This window comes from Neolamprologus multifasciatus, chromosome 22 (genome assembly GCF_963576455.1).
Source record: "Neolamprologus multifasciatus chromosome 22, fNeoMul1.2, whole genome shotgun sequence".
NCBI lineage: Eukaryota > Metazoa > Chordata > Actinopteri > Cichliformes > Cichlidae > Neolamprologus > Neolamprologus multifasciatus.
In genome coordinates this window covers 4,448,892-4,473,423 of record NC_140459.1, presented here as the reverse complement: position 1 = coordinate 4,473,423, position 24,532 = coordinate 4,448,892, and the positions used below count along the sequence as shown (strand labels likewise).

General features: G+C 39.5%; 1 protein-coding gene and 1 long non-coding RNA gene across 2 annotated transcripts in view; both read left to right on the top strand.

The window, feature by feature from the left end:
• cacng7a (calcium channel, voltage-dependent, gamma subunit 7a) overlaps positions 1 to 24,532 on the top strand; it is a 58,420-nt gene that overhangs the window by 4,107 nt on the left and 29,781 nt on the right. The window contains exon 3 of the mRNA XM_085148375.1: positions 24,119 to 24,314. Within this exon, the coding sequence (XP_085004501.1) occupies positions 24,119 to 24,314 (196 nt within the window). The remainder of the gene's footprint in view (positions 1 to 24,118; positions 24,315 to 24,532) is intronic.
• LOC146492682 (uncharacterized) overlaps positions 1,712 to 24,532 on the top strand; it is a 147,754-nt gene continuing 124,933 nt past the window's right edge. The window contains exon 1 of the long non-coding RNA XR_014871899.1: positions 1,712 to 7,563. This is a non-coding gene — a long non-coding RNA (uncharacterized LOC146492682). The remainder of the gene's footprint in view (positions 7,564 to 24,532) is intronic.

Sequence of the window (24,532 nt, the reverse complement as noted above, 5' to 3'; positions counted from 1 at the left end):
GTGATTCTGCGTTGTGTCTGATAAAAAAGGTAAAAGAAAGAAAGACCTCCAAGTAAATAATTTGCCCACTCCAGCTCCTCTCCCACAGGGGAATTGTAGAAAAGGGACTGGCATTTATTTTTACATTAAACATAAAGTATGAATTTACACGTAACATATTTGACATACGATAAAACAAAAACAACAACATGAAATCCGACATACCTGATAACAAAGGTAAAAGAAAGAAAGACCTCCAAGTAAATAATTTGCCCACTCCAGCTCCTACGACCAAATACAAACGGTGGGGAAGAGGGTTAGCTCAACCCACCGCAACTTCCAAGCTAGCAAGAAGTATATATCCCTGCCAGCATTTATGGCGCCTAAAACACATTTATGATACACACATACTACACACTTATAACATCTAACAAAAACAGGCTTAATAATGACAATAATTGAACTAAAATCGCAATCAGAAACATCAGGGTGGCTAAATATGAATTATATGTGTGTTTTTAAAGTGTTGGGAAAGAAATGACACCCACCTCTCCCACAGGGGAATTGTAGAAAAGGGGAGAGGCAAAAGGGGTACACTGTATTTATAGGGTTGCACCAAAGAAGAAGAAGAAAAGAATGAGGAGGGGCTCTAACTGATAATGAACATAACTACAGGCTTGGAGGTCCTAAAAGTCAGGTATAAAAGGAGCAGTTTGGGGGTTTAGAACACATTTTGTGTAATTATAACAATGTGATTTATGACCCTGTTACACTGGCACAACTTCCAAAGTACATTTCCTACTCCATATACGAGATTGAAGTTCCAGGAACACTTGTGGTATGAAGAAAGACTTTATTCCTTGGATGTAATGAAATTCCCTTCTGACATATAGCCTAGAAGAATGTTTTCCTTATCCGAAGAAAGACACTTATTGTAAATTTCTGTGCTTAAAAAAAGTTTATTGTGAAACTTTCCAAAATGAATTAAACCGACCAGAATGCAATGAAACAGCTGCTATGGCTTTACATGTCCAAAACATTAATACTGTGTTCAAGAAATATCATCTGAAGTGAAACACGGGCCAGGCTGTACTTTCATCCTGTACTATTAGTGGATAAATGTCATCTTTATGCTGTGTGTCTTTTACTTCAGAAGTCAGAACTGGGAATGATGTCATTCCCATGTTCACTGTGCTGCAGTAGTATTAGCCAGAAAAGCAAGGATGTTTTGTTATGCTCCCTAGCAGATAGAACCACTCATACAACACTAACAACACAACACAATACCTGTCTTTTTGTTATTGTTTCCACAGTTTAAAACACCACTGGTGCACATTCACAGATAGAGCATGGTCAGTGGTCTGTGTGCAGTGAATCACAAGCACACAAACACAGTAGTACAGATCACAAATGTTACAGTTTTACTACCATTTGCGTCCACTGCTGCCATCGTGGATGACAAAGCTGGGATTGCTGGGGCTTTGCTGCTTTTCCGAGTGAGAAGTTCGACTTTAGGTGCAACTTCCCACTTCAGTCTGAACACAGCAATTTTTAACCTTGCAGAAGAACACATTCTCGTATACAAAGCCTTTTAAAGAACTGGGACGATCACTAGAAAGAAACAATTAAAAAGTTGTTGGCCCATGTGAGGGAAAAGTTCATCTAAAAATGTTAAGGGGTAAAAAAAATAAACTTTTTTTTACCCCTTAACAATTTTAGATAAACTTTTCCCTCACATGGGCCAACAACTTTTTAATTGTAAAAAAAAGTTTATTTTTTTTACCCCTTAGCCCCTAACCCCTTTTTACCCCTTGCCACGATCACCTCAAGAGTTGGGAGTTCATCTTGTAATCGGAAGGTTGCCGGTTCGAGCCCCGGCTTGGTCAGTCTCGGCCGTTGTGTCCTTGGGCAAGACACTTCACCCGTTGCCTACTGGTGGTGGTCAGAGGGCCCGGTGGCGCCAGTGTCCTCTGTCAGTGCGCCCCAGGGTGGCTGTGGCTACACCAGTGTGTGAATGTGTGTGTGAATGGGTGGATGACTGGTTATGTAAAGCGCTTTGGGGTCCTTAGGGACTAGAAAAGCGCTATACAAATACAGGCCATTTACCATTAAAGTATGCATTCAAAAATCTGAAACAGAAACACAAAAACATCAACAGTGCTGCATAATAATGATGCTTTCTGTGCGCGCCTCACTGTCACGTTGTTAAAAAGTATACACAAAACAAGGTTAGCCCTAGTGGTTAGCATTATTTTGTTCACTATGTTCAGCTAGCAGGTGGTATCTGGAAAACACATTTAAAACAACAATTAAGTTGATAACATAAATGGAGATCAAAGGCCATAAAATATGTTTAAAATGTTCACATCACCTAAAACTAGTTGGTGTCATTCCCCAAGAATCAAATATCAAAGGGTTCCTAGATTACTGTAACAAACCACCGAGCAAGCTAACAAGGAGAACCACAGCTACCAGTTCTCCCAGTTCAAACCAAACGTGGTCCTGTACAGCAGACAAGGTGGTCAGGTAAACAGACAACTGTTAACTTCTCTGCACATGTTTATAGACCTGTGGTTGTATGAGACACGAGGTATCATTATCTTCAGTAGGCGTGCTGTTCTCTGAGGTGAGGCGAAATGAATCATACTCTAACTTCAGTTGTTTAAACAGCTGATTGATGGTGCGAGTCACTGACAATGGCAGGGTCAGTGCTTCATCTCCCACTGGGGTTACTCAAGGTACTGTAAAGTGCTTCACGCAGCACTGCTGTCATTGAAAAGCCCACAACTTAAACTACCAGATGAAGTTTAAATTGCACCTGCAACGTTAGTAAAATTAAATTAGAACGATGTAATTGCAAACCAGCGTGGTTACTGTTGCCACTTAAATGAAAAGTCCATTTTAATTTAAGGAGTAGACAGTGACTGTAGTTGGGTATTAACCGGTTATAATGTTAATAATGACATAACGCTTTTATCTTATTAATATGACTTTGTTAAATGTTCTTTCAAGACCGACAATAACAAAACTTGGTTAAAAAATATTGTAACCCACGGCTTAAAATAGGATTACAGTAAAACCAACATCATATGACATGAGATTATACTTCTGAATTCTTTAAGATGACTATAGAAGCGCTACAACAACTAAAACAGGATAGATAGAAAGCTGCCTCATAATTGATGATTTTCTGAGGCGACATTCTGCAGGATCCAGCACCAAGAGTGAGTCATTGAACTCTTGAAATCGTACAGTAACAGCAAACTGATCTGAAACTGAGTCGATCCTTGAAGGCACTGCTCTGTCTGCAAATTTAAGAAAATTTATTTGTCTTTTTGCAACTAGGCTGCGCTGATAGTTACTAATGGATGAAGAAGAAATGAATGAATTAAGATGGCAAAAAAAGAAATTATGCTACGTTTTAGGAAGGTGGTGTGAGGTGGTTGGTTTGGTGTCAGACATTGGAGAACCCATCTCAATCATTTGTCTGTTTTTTTCTTAACTACAAATTTAAACGTAAACAAGAGTCAGCATGTCAGTTCGTAAAGACTGTGAAAAACATTTCCAGTGTGAACACGTGATAACAAGACGGAAACATGCAGCGAAAGTAGATCGCCCATTTTGCTGTTAGTTGCAAGGAGTGGCTGAAATTAGGTCAAAGATATACCAGAGGTGGGACAAAAAGCAAAAGTGTTTCCAAACCCTTTATTTTATTAGCACGTGTATATATATATAAAAGGAAGAAGGCTAGCATTACCATGACATTATACGAATTAACACAGTTGTGCTTGTGATAGCTGTGCTGCTAACATTAGCACTACCGTCAGTGACAAACATGGACACTTCTTTCAAACTAACCCAGTTTCAGCGCACGTGTAGATGACGGATATCAACTCACACGGTGCCATGTTTCTGTTCCAGCTGAGCACTTAAATATTAAACCACAGGGCCCTTAAGCTGCAGCACAGTATTGTACTGTGATACAAGATTTACTTATATAATGATTCGATGTGGCATCTCTAATCTGAGGGAAGCAAGCCAAAATAAAAGCCCCATCCCATCAAAAAGGCCACTAACAAAACAAAGGCTCAGGGAAAGTAATATGGACCTGTATAATTCACAGTAGCCTCCTTCAAGGTGTCTTTTTGATTTCTCTCTAACTGCTTCAGGATCTTGTCCTCTGTTCTCTGGTAATCCTGCAAATGTTCATAAGGGATCACTTCCATAATATTATTAATACATAATATTGTAGGAAACAAGAAGTACACAAGAATGTTTGGTAGAAAAGGTCACACCCTCCATATCTTATTATACTTATAGCCAAGCGTTCTGAGTGGGTGAGCTTATGGGATTGGCGATAGCAGCCTATAATTCTATAGTTCTAAATGCATGAGATGAACGGCTTTCCAGTGTTTTAAATCTGACTAAACCAAGACTAGCTATAAATTGCTAGCTTTGCACCCATCAGCAGTGTTGCATTTTCAGTGTTTGAATCATGCAAGGTCAGTCCGTCTTCAGGCCAGTCACAGCTCAGTGTGAGCTCAAACCCAAATTATACGAAATTCACACTGAAGGTGAATGAAACTGTGTGACTGGACATGGAGAGATTCTTTTCAGGGTTTTGTGAATGCTGCTCTGCACAGACATGCACTGCAGGATGTGTCACACTTAACACTGCCTGCCTGCCAGCCCCTGTGCATGCATGTGTGTGACATAGTATTTGTGTATGTGTCCGTGTGTGTGTGGACTTTCCTCAGTTTTTGGGCCAAGGTCTTTCCCTCTAAGCTCTCATTCATTTTTCTTCTTCCTCCTTTTTTATTCTTTCACTGCATGTCTGCTTTTCCCTACCTGTCTTTAGCACAGGCAGTCTCTCTGTGTGTGTGTTTACCTGCTGCACAAGCTAATTATCTTTATCAGTCCAGAAGTCATTCTACGACCTATGGGATGACGTTTGTTTCCCAAAGCTTTCTTTTTACAAGTACCGCTTTCTTGTGGCTCCCTCAGCTAAATTCCACCAAAAGTCTTAAAGAATCGTGATGCTTTTTTTTTTTTTACGTTGTTTTCCTTTTTTACCCTCCTTCCACATTCCCTCTCCTTTTTTCTCCCTTTCTTTTCCCCACTATTTCCTGATGTAACTGCTTTCAGAATTAATTTCCTCCTTTTCTCCCTGATCTTCTTCTCCATAATCCTTTTGACCAATTCTTGTGTGTCATAGCACACAGTCCAACCCCTTCCTTTTCTTCTTTATTCCATTTATAACTAAATCTGGAGTTCTTTCATGCAGTAGATGCATCTGACCTTCTAGCCCTTATATTTTCTTCTTCCTCTTCTTCCCTCTCTTCCTCTTTACGTGGTCTTTCATTCTTTCCATCTTTAAATATCTGTCTCTTCCCCTGTCAGTTGGCATGAGGCTCTCAGTGCTGACAGAGAGACATATTGCCTTCTCAACAGAAAACAACCCTCCACCCCACCCCCAGCATTAGCTAACTAACCTGGGAACGCCATCTGCGGAGCCCTGCCCGGCACCATGGGACACGTGGCCGTTTCGTGGTGCTCAGCAGTTGCTTTGCCTCGCTCCACACTGACCTATCGCTGCTGCAGAGTCTTTTATCGGTTTCTTGTTTAATTATTTGCCAGTTCCTGATTTTAGGGCCAATATTTCAGTCCTCTCAAGGTTTTCTGAAGTAGAAGTTTCCTAGAAGTCATAGCAAATGACGGATACGTTAAATTTGATGTGGGTGAATAAAAGCAGTCGTGATGCCCAAATTCAGTACTACATAACAGCGAGTCACCAAAAGATTATTATAAAACAAAACACTAATTTAATTAACTTGTTTAATTACTTATATAGTATTACAGTATAACTTTTATCTGAGGATGTGATGATCTACTTGATTGTTTTAAAGCTTTCTTTGCTCCGTGCGGTTTTTAAGTCTAAATTTCTGCTTCCAGCATTTATGATTTTATTTTGTAATATATCCTGTTTTACACTTTAGTAATTTCTGCTGTATTTGGTTTTCCATCAGTATTCAAACACCAGAGCTCAGTCAGCTCAGGAATCTTCTATCGTTTATCCACTTTTTTCCTTTTGTCTCCTTCATGTATTTTTGTTAACACTGAATTGAGATTTGGGTAGTTAGGTCTTCCCAACAGCCGGAGGGAAACAGTTTGCAGTGTGAAAAACTTCCAACAGAGTAAAAAAATCCAGAATGAAGCATTTATAAACTGGTGAACTGAAACAGTGAGCATTTTATGGGAACAAATGGTGACAGTGGCAACAAGATATGAGGTGCTATCAACAGGAAAAACAGGAAAACTGCGGCATGGATACATGTGCAGCGAGAGTCTTGTCACTAACATTTGAAGCATTTAAATGGCAGTTTTAATGCTATATTGCTGTAAACTAAACTAAATTATTTTGACACAGTTTAAGCTACATGAAAGTGGCTTAGCCAAAAACACTGATAACATTAAAGTTCACTATAAAATGGATTGTTTCAATTATTTTGTGAACTTTTTAGCAAGTAGCATTTTCTGGTCTTTTTTTTGATTGTGCTGTTTGCCAAAGCTGGAACAAATGATGACCTATGAGCCTGTCATCCTACATCCAGATCTTCTCCTCACTGATATGTTACATCTTGGTAAATTTAAATCCCTTTAAACTTATTTGCCTTTTTTTTGTATTAACAGCTGCAATGCCATTCTCCTAATTTGACCACAAAAATCATTTTAGCATAAGCTGCTATGAAAATGAAAGTTAAATAAACTCTCTGAACATTTGCTTTCAAATTGTAAAGGATTCCTTTCTCAGTGAAACCCAGTGTCTTTACAGTCGAGATTAATCCCTAATTATCTTCAAAATTAAATGTTTTTATCAAATTCAGCTCAGTCATTGTGTGTCACACAGTACTACAATCATAACTTTGTTCATTTAGTTATAAGCACAATTACCAACACAAATGCAACATCATAATCACCTTAAAGAGGTTTTTATAGTAGATAAAAACATCTCTTGACTGTACTGCACAATGGTCTTCTTATTAAGCAAATGGCCTATTTCCAGAAATTAATTCAAATATTCAAAGCTCCTGATTAAGAGGAACTTATTATCACTCATACACTGACAAGCCTGTTTTAATGCCTTAATTAGTAAGGGACACTAATTCATTAAGATGGACTTCATTGGGGATACTTCTGAGCTTCCAATAAAATTGGAATTAGTAATAAGTTCAAATTAATATATTAATTGTCATCAGGAATATTGGAGCCATTTGCTTGGTAACGAAGGCGATTTCACATTTTGGGATGTGCATATTTAACATTTTGTACTGAAGGACCACAGGTGATGGGCTAACAATGTTTCAGGTTTATGACTGTGATAATTCACTGTACCTGAGGCTACGTCCACACGTACACGGGTATTTTTGAAAACGGTGATTTTCCGTTTTCGTTTTAAAAAATAATCCCATCCACACGTAAAGGCAGAAATGAAGGAAAACGCTGCTACGAACATGCCAAAGCAGCAGGTGGCGCTATATTCCTAACCGTGCAGAAATGTTGGCCAATCAGAAGTCTAGAAGCCTCGTGAGAAATAGTAAACAAATCTGGGGCATAGAAGCAGAACCGAGTCGTATGTGTGGAGGGACAGTAACTGTGTGTGTATATGTAAGCATTTAAACACTGCAGAGAGAACAATTAACAGTAACAGTATTGTAGAAATTCATTTCACCGAAACAATAACGTGGCGCACAGTGTGACGTCAAAAAAGGCGCACACCTTTGATGCTGCGTTTTCTCCGTTTTTCTCGTCCACACTTAAATGCAAAAACTGAGTTTTAGAAAATATCCACCCTGGCCGGAGTTTTTAGAAATCTCCATTTTCAGTGACCGAAAACGCCGTTTACGTGTGGACGAAAGGTGCAAACGCATAGAAAAATCTGCGTTTTCAAAAATACCCGAGTACGTGTGGACATAGCCTGAGTTATAGAACAGGGGATGATCTGATATCGTCGTGTTGGTGTTGTTCCCAGATCATCATGAAAATGTTGTTCCAGGTTCAACATTGCAAGTGACCAATCACATTATTGTGACGTTATTCTTTTGCGCACCAACCCATTCGTGCATTTATGAAATTCCAATCTTGCAAGGACAATATCAATTCTGCTTAGCGTTTATTAAAGGGTTAGGGTCCGTTGATCGGCGGACAAAGGCGGTTTCTCGCAGCTTAAGTACAGTTTTTTGTTTTACGCCGGTTTTTCCCGAAGTCGCAAAAGTATGACATCACAACATTCTGATTGGTCACTTGCAATGTTGATCCTGGAACAACCTTTAGTATGATGATCTGGGAACAACACCAACACGAGGATATCAGATCGTGCATAGAACAGGGGTCCCCAATCCCAGGTTTTAGATCTCACCCTGGGTCAACACACCTGAATCAAATGATTAGTTCATTACCAGGCCTCGGGAGAACTTCAAGATATGTTGAGAAGGTAATTTATCCATTTAAATTCAATTCAATTCAATTCAATTCAATTTTATTTATATAGCGCCAAATCACAACAAATGTCGCCTCAAGGCGCTTCATAGATACAGAGAAAAGCCCAACAATCATATGACCCCCTATGAGCAAGCACTTTGGCGACAGTGGGAAGGAAAAACTCCCTTTTAACAGGAAGAAACCTCCGGCAGAACCAGGCTCAGGGAGGGGCGGCCATCTGCTGCGACCGGTTGGGGTGAGAGAAGGAAGACAGGATAAAAGACATGCTGTGGAAGAGAGACAGAGATTAATAACAGATACGATTCAATACAGAGAGGTCTGTTAATACATAGTGAGTGAGAAAGGTGACTGGAAAGGAAAAACTCAATGCATCATGGGAATCCCCCGGCAGCCTACATCTATTGCAGCATAACTAAGGGAGGATTCAGGGTCACCTGGTCCAGCACTAACTATATGCTTTAGCAAAAAGGAAAGTTTTAAGCCTAATCTTAAAAGTAGAGATAGTGTCTGTCTCCCGAATCCAAACTGGAAGCTGGTTCCACAGAAGAGGGGCCTGAAAACTGAAGGCTCTCCCTCCCATTCTACTTTTAAATACTCTAGGAACAACAAGTAGGCCTGCAGAGCGGGAGCGAAGTGCTCTAATAGGGTGATATGGTACTACAAGGTCATTAAGATAAGATGGGGCCTGATTATTTAAGACCTTGTATGTGAGGAGCAGGATTTTGAATTCAATTCTGGATTTAACAGGAAGCCAATGAAGGGAAGCCAAAACAGGAGAAATATGCTCTCTCTTTCTAGTCCCTGTCAGTACTCTTGCTGCAGCATTTTGGATTAACTGAAGGCTTTTCAGTGAGTTTTTTGGACATCCTGATAATAATGAATTGCAGTAGTCCAGCCTGGAAGTAATAAATGCATGAACTAGTTTTTCAGCATCACTCTGAGACAGGATATTTCTAATTTTAGAGATGTTGCGCAAATGGAAGAACGCAGTCTTACATATTTGTTTAATATGTGCGTTGAAGGACATATCCTGGTCAAAAATGACTCCAGGGTTCCTCACAGTGTTACTGGAGGCCAAGGTAATGCCATCCAGAGTAAGAATCTGGTTAGATACCATATTTCTAAGCTTTTCAGCGCCGAGTACAATGACCTCAGTTTTATCTGAGTTAAGAAGCAGAAAGTTAGTGGCCATCCAAGTCTTTATGTCTTTAAGACATTCCTGCAGTTTAACTAATTGGTGTGTGTTATCTGGCTTCATGGACAGATAGAGCTGGGTGTCATCTGCATAGCAGTGAAAATGTATGCTATGTCTTCTAATGATGCTGCCTAGGGGAAGCATGTATAATGTAAACAGAATTGGTCCTAGCACTGAACCCTGTGGAACTCCATAATTAGGCATAAATCAGCTGTGATGGATCAAGGACACATCTATAACCTGCAGGGACACCAGCCCTCGTGGACTGGGATTGGGGACCCTGTTATAGGCTTAATCTCAACAAAATTTTGGCTTCTGGGGATAAAGATTTACAGGAAATGGCTATATAATGGATTGGACTGGAAACTATGGTGAAGAGGGGTCTTAGTTAGTACTATGTTATAATTTATGGGGGACAATATTGACTTTAGCCAAAGAGAAATGTTTTAAGAACACCGTGATACCCTCTTCATTTCTTCTGGGTAAGTCAGTGTTCGGTCAGTATTGCAGTTCTTGTCAGGTCAAGGTAGTGTTTGAAGAAACAACTACTGAGTCAGCATTTAAGAGAAGACGAGTGTACACATTTCAGTTCAGTACATATGATAGTGCTTTTGTCAAAACACACCTAAGCAACATAAACACAAAGTTGAGGAAGTGTAATTTGTCAAAGGAGTGGAAAATCAGTGACGTAGAGTGTAATGTAGAGATTTTCAGCACTGCAGCAGTGGACAGCTCCTCAAAATGCTCCACTGCAGGAATCTCCAGAACATGTTCTATTAAATGTTCACGATTCTGCAGCAGGAAACCACTGAAAGAGCAAAAACAATACCCCCAAATTATTAATTATGGTTCAAAAATGATCAAGTGTCCTTATTTGATTCTCTGCATTCCAATTAGAGAAAAAGTGAACTCAGGACTAGTTTTGGTATTAAAATTAGAATAAAATTGCATTATTTATGCCTCAAAAAGCCTCAGATGTAGGTTAAATGAGTTGACAGGCATAACATAACTTTTTGTTTCTTTTTAAATACGTTATCATCGTTTACATTTGAGAAATACAAACCTTTGAAATAAATCCTGTTAAAAAACTTTCCACTTTCTTTTTTAACATTTCTTTTACATCTGTGTTCAGTCCTTTTCTAACCACTTCATTAATCCACGTTTCCTGTATCCTCCTCCTTTTCTCCCATTAAACATTTTCCCTCTTGATTAAACTTTTCCTCTTCTTTCTGTCTCTCCTTCCTTCCTTTATAACTTTCCGCTTCCCATTACACTCCTTTTAATTGCTGCCTTTCTTTACCTCACCTCCTATTTTCTTCCCATTCCCTTCTTAACCATCTATGTCCCATCTGTCCTTTCTTCCCCTTCACCTTTTATCCTCCACCCTCTCCAACCCTTATTATGTTCCCTTATAATCATTTCCCCTTTTTTCCGCCCACTTTTCTCTTCCCACTTTCCCTTCAGTGCTTCCTTCCCACGTCATCACTTCAGGCTGTTTGTTTCTTAGCACCTCTTCTCTATTCATCTGTAATTCATTACATCGCCTCTGCTCCTGGATTGTCCCTGCACTCACATAGTTAGCAGCATGGTGCAACCTGGGAATTGTGGTTGTATTCTCAAGGCTTAAACTACAAAGAGAACCTCATCCCAGCCCATTTGTTGTCTGCTATCTCAGCAAACACAGGCCTGGTAGTAGTGTGTGTGTGTGTGTGTGTGTGTGTGTGTGTGTGTGTGTGTGTGTGTGTGTGTGTGTGTGTGAGTGAGAGAGAGAGAGAGAGAGTAAAACTCTCAGAAACATTTATGCACTGACCCAGCAGATATTGTCCTCCAAACCCACATTTCTTCAAGCGTCTGCCTCTCCAGTGTTTTAAAGCTAGCTCATGACCAGAATCAGAATCAAACCATTTTATTAATCCCACAAGGAAATGCTTTCTAAAGATGCTCAATTCCATTACAAATATGAACAACAGAATATATGAAGATGAAGAAAAATGTCAACTCAGTCCAAGGAGCAATATACTAAAATATGAATTCCATATAAAGTTCAAACAATGGTTTAAAATACTTTTTGTTGAAAATAAGATTTTTCTTTAAATCAAGTTTACAAATGAAAAAATATGTCCCAAAAACTGCAATTCCATAATTGGCCACTAGAGGCTGACTGTAAAAGAAGTCAGTACCCTGTTATAAATGTTATACTCAGCTGTACCAGTAATAAACCTTATTTAAAGTTCATAGTTCATTCATGTTTACATTTTATTAGGGTTTAAATTTTGCATTAGTATGGATGCGACCACTTTAACTGCTCAGTGGATGCTGACACAGGAGGCTGCCACACATACTTTACATAAAAGATGGATGCACAAGCTTTAAAAGTGAAGGCATTGAGGAAGTGTCTTAAACCAGATTTGTGTTATTATTTTTTAATCACCATCATGGAACAACTTCTATAAATGCAATAAGCCAGACTCTTATGTAAAACTAAGGACAAAGAAAAGTTGTCTCACTTTAGCACCTCAGTAAAGACGCTCTGGTCTCAATCGTGAGATTCAATTGTTTTTTAAAATAACATTTTTTTAAGACTCAAAAAGGACAATAAAGCACAGCTTTCTTCTTCTTCAAGCACACCACTTTGTGATTGACGAGTTGTTGTTGTATTAGCTCGCAGTGTCTCTCAGTACCTCAGTGAGATCTACTCACTGCTCACTACATCTGCTGTTCCCTCGGTCGTGACTCAGGAGTTTTATAACTTCACTTTGGGTTTCAGTTGGTTTACTTTCTGTTTTGTGACTCTTTATGGATTTAGTATATTCTGACTTTCTTTTCTTGTTTTTTTGTTATATTTGACTTAAAGGTTGTTTCCTGTTAGTTCCCTCTTGTGTTCCCCAGTGTCCCAGTGTCATCAGCATGTGCTCTTTGTTTTTCCACGTTCCCCTGTCTAGTCCTTGTGTTCTCCCCTATTTCAAATTAACCCTTGTTCCCCATTCAGGTCTGTCTTCCTGTTTAATTTTGTGGTAACTGTTATTTTCCTTGGCTTGTGTTGTGTTTACTTCCCTTTCCTCTATAGTTTCCAGCCATGCGTCCCACCTATTTCCTTTCACCTTTAACCATCTCATGTGTATTTATCGTCTGTGTTTCCCTCTGTTCTTTGGCATGTCCAGATGGTAGTGTCTTTCTTTGGTCTGTATTCCCACTGTTTTTACTTTGAATCAGGTTCCTGCTCTGCAAATGTTTCAGTTTTTGTTTGCTTTTGGACTACCAACAAAAAGGTTGTGTTTTTGTCTTTGAGTCCTGTCACCTGCATTGAGCCCCTGATCTTGCTTGTCACACTGCCAAATCTGGTGAAAGGTGAAAATGTCCAAAAGTGTCAATGTGGATATGTCTATATTTTAGATAGTCTGTAAGTTGCTACCAGTACCTTTCTAGGCTTCACCTCTGCTATATCAAGTTACTGAACTCTTCTTCTCAGTAGGGATTGTAGCACTTAACAAATAAAAAATAACCCGACTCACTACAAAAGTTAATTGTAGCTTACTAACAGCTGATCTGAGAAGTTTGTGGTTTAGTTCTGTAGTGAGATCAAATTTAGCATTTTTTAGTTAATCAGCGATAATTAACAGGCATCATGTGGCGCACCCATATAGTCTAACCAATCTCATTAGCATTAGCTGATAACTTAGCATTTCATTTCTTAAACCAAATATCATGATGTCGAAATCAGAGAACATACAACTAAAGATGAGGTTTCAAAACCACAAACTAGCGGGTCATGTGACTGCTTTCATCGCTGATTTACAGTCTTTGAAAATTTACCACAAACTTCTAACATAAGTCAGTGCTGACAAACTAATTCCTCCAAATGAAGAAAAACAGTTTAGAGCACAGGTGTCGAACAGGAGGCCTCGAGGGCCGGTGTCCTTGATCCAACACAGCTGATTTAAATGGCTAAATGACCTCCTCAACATGTCTTGAAGTTCTCCAGAGGTCTGTAATGAACTAAACATTTGATTCAGGTGTGTTGACCCAGGTGATATCTAAAGCCTGCAGGCCTCGCCTGGTCTTCGACACCCCTGGTTTAGAGTGAAATAATTAAATGCCCAAAGAAGGCAAATAAATAAATTAAATTAAATTAAAAAAATAAAAGCATGACAACTGTTAGGGATAAGAGAAATATTTTTTTAATGTGTATCTGCTCATTATATTGTTTTATGTGCTTTAATAAAGGCTTGTAGAGCAAGGCCACTTTTAACTCACAAACTAAGTGCTCAGACTGAAAAACAGGAAGTTTTAGTGCACAGCTATATTAATAGATAAGACACTGAAATGAGGAACTTGCCATATAAGCAATGTTTGAGACTGTGTGACGTGTAAAGTACCAAAATAAAACCTATGTGAGGCACAGTTTATGATTCTAATGTTAGAGAGCTCTTGCAACTGGCGTTTGAGCGGTGCAGAGGTCTCTCTTTTCCGGAAGATGATTGAATAAAAGAAATATCAATATTTTAACACACTATGAGTCGGTTTTCTCTGTTCTGTCATGGGGACAAAAGAATCGGGGTTTAATACAACTTTTTCATGTTTTTTTGCCTTTCAGTGCAAACATTTCAGACACGTGGGTTAGTTAGGACAACTATCTACTCTGTAGTGCAATGCCACCAGTCTGAAAGTCATGACATCAACAGGGAGTGAAAAAGGCTGAATGAAGTAATGTAAAAGCCCACAGAGTGAGACAGTTATCTGAGTCCCGCAGGTACTCGACTGTGTCTCTTCTGGTCTAAGTGCTGGATGGATTTTTGTGTTTTGAGTCAGCAGCACCGAGCGCCTGATTGCCTCTCGTGTCGAGTCTGACATTTGCAGCACTAAGACTGATGCTTATTTACTTGAGCACCAATCGCCTTTGTCTTTTTCAGAGGATGTGACTTTGGGAGGCAGTGACGTCTCTGAAAGTGTCCGTGACGTCTTACTCGACTTTGCAGAAAGGACAAAGTCACTGTCCTCGCTTTGCTTTTCCTTTTTATAACAAGTCAGTTTATAACTCTGACTGTTCATGTGACTGCAGATTTTGTATGTTTGGAGTTATGTACAGTGGGGCAAAAAAGTATTTAGTCAGCCACCGATTGTGCAAGTTCCCCCACTTAAAATGATGACAGAGGTCAGTAATTTGCACCAGAGGTACACTTCAACTGTGAGAGACAGAATGTGAAAAAAAAATCCATGAATTCACATGGTAGGATTTGTAAAGAATTTATTCGTAAATCAGGGTGGAAAATAAGTATTTGGTCACCTCAAACAAGGACAATCCCTGGCTCTCACAGACCTGTAACGTCTTCTGTAAGAAGCTTTTCTGTCCCCCACTCGTTACCTGTATGAATGGCACCTGTTTGACCTCATCATCTGTATAAAAGACACCTGTCCACAGCCTCAACCAGTCAGACTCCAAACTCCGCCATGGCCAAGACCAAAGAGCTTTCGAAGGACACCAGGAAAAGAATTGTAGACCTGCACCAGACTGGGAAGAGTGAATCTACAATAGGCAAGCAGCTTGGTGTGAAAAAATCAACTGTGGGAGCAATCATCAGAAAATGGAAGACATACAAGACCACTGATAATCTCCCTCGATCTGGGGCTCCACGCAAGATCTCATCCCGTGGGGTCAAAATGATCATGAGAACGGTGAGCAAAGATCCCAGAACCACACGGGGGGACCTGGTGAATGACCTGCAGAGAGCTGGGACCAAAGTAACAAAGGTCACCATCAGTAACACACTACAACGGCAGGGAATCAAATCCCGCAGTGCCAGACGTGTTCCGCTGCTGAAGCCAGTGCATGTCCAGGCCCGTCTGAAGTTTGCCAGAGAGCACATGGATGATACAGCAGAGGATTGGGAGAATGTCATGTGGTCAGATGAAACCAAAGTAGAACTTTTTGGTATAAACTCAACTCGTCGTGTTTGGAGGAAGAAGAATACTGAGTTGCATCCCAAGAACACCATACCTACTGTGAAGCATGGGGGTGGAAACATCATGCTATGGGGCTGTTTTTCTGCCAAGGGGACAGGACGACTGATCCGTGTTAAGGACAGAATGAATGGGGCCAAGTATCGTGAGATTTTGAGCCAAAACCTCCTTCCATCAGTGAGAACTTTGAAGATGAAACGAGGCTGGGTCTTCCAACATGACAATGATCCAAAACACACCGCCCGGGCAACAAAGGAGTGGCTCCGTAAGAAGCATTTGAAAGTCCTGGAGTGGCCTAGCCAGTCTCCAGACCTCAACCCCATAGAAAATCTGTGGCGGGAGTTGAAAGTCCGTGTTGCTCGGCGACAGCCCCAAAACATCACTGCTCTTGAGAAGATCTGCATGGAGGAATGGGCCAAAATACCAGCTACTGTGTGTGCAAACCTGGTAAAGACCTATAGTAAACGTTTGACCTCTGTTATTGCCAACAAAGGTTATGTTACAAAGTATTGAGTTGTATTTTTGTTATTGACCAAATACTTATTTTCCACCCTGATTTACGAATAAATTCTTTACAAATCCTACCATGTGAATTCATGGATTTTTTTTTCACATTCTGTCTCTCACAGTTGAAGTGTACCTCTGGTGCAAATTACTGACCTCTGTCATCATTTTAAGTGGGGGAACTTGCACAATCGGTGGCTGACTAAATACTTTTTTGCCCCACTGTATTTATACTGAGTCCTTCTTCAAAATGTATGTGTTGCCTGAAAAAATAATGCAGGTTATACTCCCTACAGTTTGTTCAAATTTTAAAAAGACATAACCTTTTCATAAGCTTAGCTATTTGAGATCTTTGGTTCTTAAAGCTAAAGCTAAACTAGTTTTTATTAAAGTCAGGTATCGATACTCCCCAGAAATTCTGCTTCTGTGCACATCCTCCTCGTGTCTCCTGTTCGTTTGCAACCTCCTACACGTGTGCACTCGCACGTACACCATCATATACTTAGTGCCATCATCTTCGCAGGAGGTTCCTGTTGATGGATGTTTTACCATATCAAATATTTGTAATGGGTGAGTTGTGCTTGGGTGAGCGACTCTTCTCTGACACTGCTGAATGTGCTCTGCACCGTCTTACTTGAGCGATGATGTCACGCCTCACTCTTCCTCTTGCTTCAATTCTGATCTTGTCTCCTGACTTAATTTTGTTCTTGGCAGGTCTCTTATCGGCTTCTCTCTCTTCAGCCTCACCTCATAAACAGCATCATAAAAGTCAGTGTACCTCCTTTAACGCCCTGTTTTCACTGTTATTTATTAACAGTAATGCATGAAAACCGTTCAATGTAACCATAAATATCCTCTTCAAAAAGAGCAATGTCTGCCTTTTATATGAAATTAAAATGTTTTTGAAAATGGAGACGACTTTTGTTGTGAGACCTACAGCAGTAAAGCTGCTGCGTTTCTGCAGACTCTTCACACCGAGTTCACGGAGTTCAGCAGGTTGACTTGTGTTCTCTGTTTGATGGTAAAATCTAAAATTAATTGAATAACTTTGTCGTTGTTATCTTTTTTTTTTAAAAGCCCCATCACACTTTTAATTGGTCCAAAAATTTTCAAAGTAAAAGGCTTAATTTCAGTGATACACATTATGTGTTGCTTCAGAGAACATGTTCACAAGTTTTGTTGTTTGAAACTTGTGAACATGTTTAAAGAAAGGTACAAAATAACATGTGACTGAACTTACATGATATATGGAGACAGGAAACACTTCTAAATTTGTCTTATGTTATTTCTAAACAGCATCATAAAGACCAGCTGCAAAATGTGTCTTTAGATATCATGGAAAGTTGACAGAGATGGCAAATCCTGTTAGACTTCCCTTATATACGTACATGATGCTATATGTGTAATGTACATATATCCAGTGTTGGTCAAGTTACTTTAAAAAGTAATCAGTAACTAATTACTGATTACTTCCCCCAAAAGTAATCCCGTTACTTTACTGATTACTTATTTTCAAAAGTAATTAATTTCTTAGTTACTTAGTTACTTTTTAAAAACACGATTTACAACCTGAATAGGTGATAAAGTGATAGATCTTTCAGCCCAATTCTACTTTTTCTGCATAATCATCATACAAAATGTAATCAAATGGAAAAGTCTCTTTTTAAAACTTGTTTTATTAGTTTTAATCTTTTAACTTTATGCATCAAGCAAAAATTTAATTATATGCAACATTCTCTGACTGGAAGAAATTAGTTTAACATTTAAACCTATTTTCTGCACATTCCAGCACATAAAATAAAATATTTTTTGTGTTTACACTCAGTCTTTCAAATAGATGCAAGTAAAACACAGCAGAAAATAAATAAAGTCAAAGACTAGCGGTCCTGTTGCTCTATTTTCACCTGTAAAGCAGGAGTGGGGTAGGCGGAGGGTTACCCTGGTGCAGGTGTGCAGCGGTCAGTGAAAGAATCCGCGAGTTTCTCTGTGAGTTTCCCATTACGTCGTAGCTACTCGGTGCTTGTTTGGAAGTTTAGGGGTTTTTTTCGCTGTAAAAAGAAGTTTTCTTCCCACGCACAGCGGACACTAATGTTTTTGTCACTTTTTATGGAATCAAACTCAAAGTAAGGTCAGTACTTCCACGCTTTAAACGCTGCACGCTCATACTCTCTCTGCACTCGATATATGATCCATTGTTGATCTGCACACAGCTGTTGTCACGAACGTCGCACTCGCTTACGTCACTGTCATGAGACGTTCTCGCAAAAAATCACGGTTTTAGTAACGCAGTAACGCAGCGTTCCTACGGGAAAGTAACGGTAATCTAATTACCGTTTTTGCGATAGCAATCCCTTACTTTACTCGTTACTTTAAAAACGTAATCAGATTACAGTAAGACGTTACAAGTAACGCGTTACTGCCCATCTCTGCATATATCTATATGTGTGTAATGTAAATATGTCTACCTTCTGTGTCCACCGACCCCTTCACACAGTGAACAAGGGAACACAGTGAGGTTTCGCCCTTCCTCAAACTAGCAGTTGTCTTGACTTGAACCCTTAACAAAGGAAAACAGAAGTTCCACTGAGCCCGACGCTTTTAGGCCTCCACAAAATACAGAGACCTTACCTTTGTTCCACTCCCCCACCATATCACAGGGACCTACTCAAAGTAAATCCTTCACATAAATCTTTCACTTTGCCTTGTGAAGCTTTTTATGTTTGACCCGTCTTATATACATGATGCTATTTGTGTAATATATGATGTCATTGTTAGTTTGAGGAAGTGCAGAGCCCCACTGTGTTCCCTTGTTCACTGTGTGCAGGGGTTTGTAGACAGGAAGGAGAATACTGAAAATGTTCTGTGGAAAGATAAACATCAGAAGTGGATGATCATACCTGCTCTAACAGGTGTGCTCGTCTCTCTTTCATATCACGTATTTCCATAATAAATGTCTCCTGAGAGATTATTTCATCTCCTGGATGACTGCTTCTCATTTTCTCTACACGAGGAAAAAACTGGTTTTACAAGATTTCCAAAACACAAAGACAAGAAGGAAAAAATAGGTGATTCTAATATTGATCTTATCATAAATCAGTGCTTTTTACACGTGTTGTCACTGAGGATCAGGAGCTCAAACTGTGCATACATGTGTATTGTGAGCTGATGCCATTTTGCTTGTCATGAGTAAAGCCCATGGCAATTATCGAGCTGCATTAACATGATTCAGCCTCAGCTTTAATTAATGGTTCCCACTGTACACTGCTGAAGGTGAACTGGGCTGCAGGTGGCCTGCCAATTAGTATAAATTTATGCATGCTCGTAGCAGAGACGGTTGCGTTATTTCTCTCATTTATGTCCGTGTAAAAGTAGCTCACGGTTGAAAATTGAAAGCCGGTTTTCAAGCTTGTTCGCTGCCTCAGTCCTCAGCATGTTGAATGTGACCTCCATTTTGACTGGATGTATGAAGCCCTGTGCGTGTTTGTGTGTACAGGATGTTTTTCAGCTTGTCAACAGTTGAAGTGATACATGGCAGAGGCAGCGTTTCTGCCACCTAGTGAGTGCCAACCTGCAGTGCATGTGCATGCAATGCAGGAACCTGACACACCGAATACGAGAAGAAGCTGATCAGTCACAGTGTGAGCTTTGCCAAAATCATTTTGGCTACTTACTGATCCTCAGCAGCATCCAGAAGATTGAAAAACAAAACAAAAAGCTTTGCAGCTTCCATATTTTTTCTTTTATTTGTTAAAGATTTCTTTTCCATTCTTAACTGTGTATATATGCAATGAATTAACTTTGAGATATTCTGATTATTGAATGAATTAACTTTGAAGAGAACAAATTTTTGACACAGCCTTTCGTTCTCAAACAAACAGGACTTCAGTTACTGTAGGATCAAAGTTATCACTCGTCAAATGATATGTTCTGTTTCTCCCTTGCAGGAGATGACTTGTTAACACCTCAATAAACTTTTCTTCATTTGCTTTCTATCATTTTTTGCTGAACTCGAAATATTTTTGAGCATAATTTGTCGCATTGTTGTCTTTCCTTAACTTTTTTCTTTCTTTTTTTTAATTTTCAGGTCCGCTTCTCAATCTTTGCAAATTTTACAGTCGTTAAAACATGCTACATCCGTGTGTATATATATATATATATATATATATATATATATATATATATATATATATATATATATATATATATATATATATTGGTATAATCACTGATGCCATCCATGATCAAGATGCCACTAGTGCATATAAGAAAGCAATAGCTGAGTGGAAGTCATTCTTTGAAAAATAGGTGAATACCAAGCAGAATTTTATCAGGTCATTTGCAGTTTGTTTAGTTTTGTAGTACGTTTGTACAACTTTGTTCCTAATTTGCCTAGCAATGTCCTGAGAAACGGCTTTACTTATAATGCTTTACAAATGAAAGTTGTTGGTTTTTTTTCTTAGTGACACTTTGCCTGAGGCATGTAAAGTTTTAAGTCAGTAATGCCATTATTTACAACATTGTGAGACTATGTGACTGTCACAAAAGTTTAAGGCCAAAAATGTAATTTTTTTTCTCTGTTTAGGCCTTTTAAAGGGTTGATTTAGACTTTTAGGGATTGTGCAGCAGCCCTATATTGTTTTAAAAAAGGGTTTTGTTCTCTTGAGAGGAAATGTTGACATATATTACTCTTATCCTGGTTGTGATTTCAGTAGAAGCCAAGGAGTATTCTAGGAAAAAGGTCTGTTTTAAGGTTTTTTTGCTTGGATTTAATATCGATTCGGCTCTATTTTAAGATAAGCCAACCTGAATCAAGAAACAAATTAATCATACTTCACTAATATTGAGTAGTTTTTCATAGTATTAGAACTATTTTTCTCGTTGCAGTGCATTCATTTGCTGCAAGTAAGAATTCAAAACATTAAAAAAGACTGTAATTTAGCATATTTAACTTACTTTTGGGACTTGATATCAAGTAATTTTATCTTAAATTGAGCTTTTTAAAGCTTATTTTAACCCTCTTCAATTCTCAAATGTGTTCTTTTATTTCTGGATTAAAAAATCTTATTTCAAGATTTCTTATTAAGTAAAATAAACTTGCTGCATGGGCAGATAATTTCACTTGTTTTCAGTGCTTTTTGTATCAAATGTAGTATTTTTTTCCTAAATATAGACTAGCCGTTTTTGCAGTGTACACATTGCTATTTTACTTCAACAATGTGTCTTCTTTCTACGGAGCCCCGCAGGGGACATGGGAGAAAAAAAAATTAAGACGGACTTTTGCGAGATCTCGCAAAACAAACTCGGGATCTCGCAAAAGTTTTGCGAGATCTCGCAAAACAAACTCGGGATCTCGCAAAAGTTTTGCGAGATCTTGCAAAAGTTTTGCGAGATCTCACAAACGTTTTAGCCGCATTCTTCGGACGCTGGCTCGAAGCCGACCGGGCGGTCACGATGTGCCGGGAAAGCGGTGTTCCTCCCGGCTGTAGTAGGTCTCGACCTCCCATTAGCTTCGAGCTAATGGGAAGAATGCGGCTAAAACGTATCTTTCAGAGGGACGGACAGAAAATATCCAAAATGTACATATAAGTGTTGGACTTTTATAATAAGACAGCAATTTCTGATTTATGGGGAGATACATAAAGACATTATAGCTCTTAAAATATTTGACTTTAATATGAATTTAACAAAGAATGTTAAACACTGGATAAAGAGGCTCAAATGTTCAAGGTCTAGTTTTGAAAATGATGGATTTTATCACATATTTAGAGAGAAGGTGTTGCATTTGTGTTGTTAAGGATCCAGCTTCATAAAATGAAAACTATTTGTTGAATTGCTGCTTGATATACAGTGGGGCAAAAAAGTATTTAGTCAGCCACCGATTGTGCAAGTTCCCCCACTTAAAATGATGACAGAGGTCAGTAATTTGCACCAGAGGTACACTTCAACTGTGAGAGACAGAATGTGAAAAAAAAATCCATGAATTCACATGGTAGGATTTGTAAAGAATTTATTCGTAAATCAGGGTGGAAAATAAGTATTTGGTCACCTCAAACAAGGAAAATCCCTGGCTCTCACAGACCTGTAACGTCTTCTGTAAGAAGCTTTTCTGTCCCCCACTCGTTACCTGTATGAATGGCACCTGTTTGACCTCATCATCTGTATAAAAGACACCTGTCCACAGCCTCAACCAGTCAGACTCCAAACTCCGCCATGGCCAAGACCAAAGAGCTTTCGAAGGACACCAGGAAAAGAATTGTAGACCTGCACCAGACTGGGAAGAGTGAATCTACAATAGGCAAGCAGCTTGGTGTGAAAAAATCAACTGTGGGAGCAATCATCAGAAAATGGAAGACATACAAGACCACTGATAATCTCCCTCGATCTGGGGCTCCACGCAAGATCTCATCCCGTGGGGTCAAAATGATCATGAGAACGGTGAGCAAAGATCCCAGAACCACACGGGGGGACCTGGTGAATGACCTGCAGAGAGCTGGGACCAAAGTAACAAAGGTCACCATCAGTAACACACTACAATGGCAGGGAATCAAATCCCGCAGTGCCAGACGTGTTCCGCTGCTGAAGCCAGTGCATGTCCAGGCCCGTCTGAAGTTTGCCAGAGAGCACATGGATGATACAGCAGAGGATTGGGAGAATGTCATGTGGTCAGATGAAACCAAAGTAGAACTTTTTGGTATAAACTCAACTCGTCGTGTTTGGAGGAAGAAGAATACTGAGTTGCATCCCAAGAACACCATACCTACTGTGAAGCATGGGGGTGGAAACATCATGCTATGGGGCTGTTTTTCTGCCAAGGGGACAGGACGACTGATCCGTGTTAAGGACAGAATGAATGGGGCCAAGTATCGTGAGATTTTGAGCCAAAACCTCCTTCCATCAGTGAGAACTTTGAAGATGAAACGAGGCTGGGTCTTCCAACATGACAATGATCCAAAACACACCGCCCGGGCAACAAAGGAGTGGCTCCATAAGAAGCATTTGAAAGTCCTGGAGTGGCCTAGCCAGTCTCCAGACCTCAACCCCATAGAAAATCTGTGGCGGGAGTTGAAAGTCCATGTTGCTCGGCGACAGCCCCAAAACATTACTGCTCTTGAGAAGATCTGCATGGAGGAATGGGCCAAAATACCAGCTACTGTGTGTGCAAACCTGGTAAAGACCTATAGTAAACGTTTGACCTCTGTTATTGCCAACAAAGGTTATGTTACAAAGTATTGAGTTGTATTTTTGTTATTGACCAAATACTTATTTTCCACCCTGATTTACGAATAAATTCTTTACAAATCCTACCATGTGAATTCATGGATTTTTTTTTTCACATTCTGTCTCTCACAGTTGAAGTGTACCTCTGGTGCAAATTACTGACCTCTGTCATCATTTTAAGTGGGGGAACTTGCACAATCGGTGGCTGACTAAATACTTTTTTGCCCCACTGTAAGCAGTTAACCTGAATGTTATACTGCCTTTCAACAAGAAAGTGGTTTATTTTTTCTTAGGTTGTCCATGCACATATTTCATAGCTGAGGTCAGTGAAACTCAAGACAGCTTGTGTGTCCTCGTTTTCTCTTCTTTTCCACATTTTTTTTAACTGACACCACAGAAATCATGAGATAATGCTGTACTGTGTCAGGGGCACCACCGAGGGGGTGTCCACACCCCCAGATTTCCTGCCCCCCAGCAAGACTGTTCTTTTTGGTAATACTATTTATAAATGTGAGCACAAGAGAGAGGAAAACGCCCTACAATGAGTTGAAACATTAATTCTGTTATTTTTGTGCCGCCCCACTATTTGTAGGCCCTGCCGCCCCCAATCTGTGGTATCGCTCTTTTTTTCCCCTCTTTGATTAATTTGTTTAATCCAGCAAATTAATTCACTGTTTTCTCCTCCTTATCTTCCTGCATGCTGATCCCTGCTGTATTTATCACAAGCAACACTGATCGCCGCGATTTTATCTCCTTTCTCCTCAGATGAGTTCATTCAGCACGAGGGCGCTGACACTTCTCTCGTCGGTTTTTGGGGCCTGCGGTCTGCTGTTGGTGGGCGTCGCTGTGTCGACGGACTACTGGCTGCTGATGGAGGAGGGAATCGTCCTGCAGCAGAACCAGACCACTGAGGTCAAGATGGCGCTGCACTCTGGCCTCTGGAGGGTCTGCTTTGTGGCTGGTTGGTATCAGTTCCACAGTATAAAATTAATTATATTTACATAAACTCAGTTTAGTTATATTTTAAGTCATTTGGTAATTATAAAGATAATTTGATGCCATTAATTTCAGTTGTTTATACATTTATTCCGCTATCCCACAGCAAAGTTATTTATTTTGCCATGAATATACTTATTCATCAAAAATCCGACACATTATTAAACAAAACAATTTGTATAG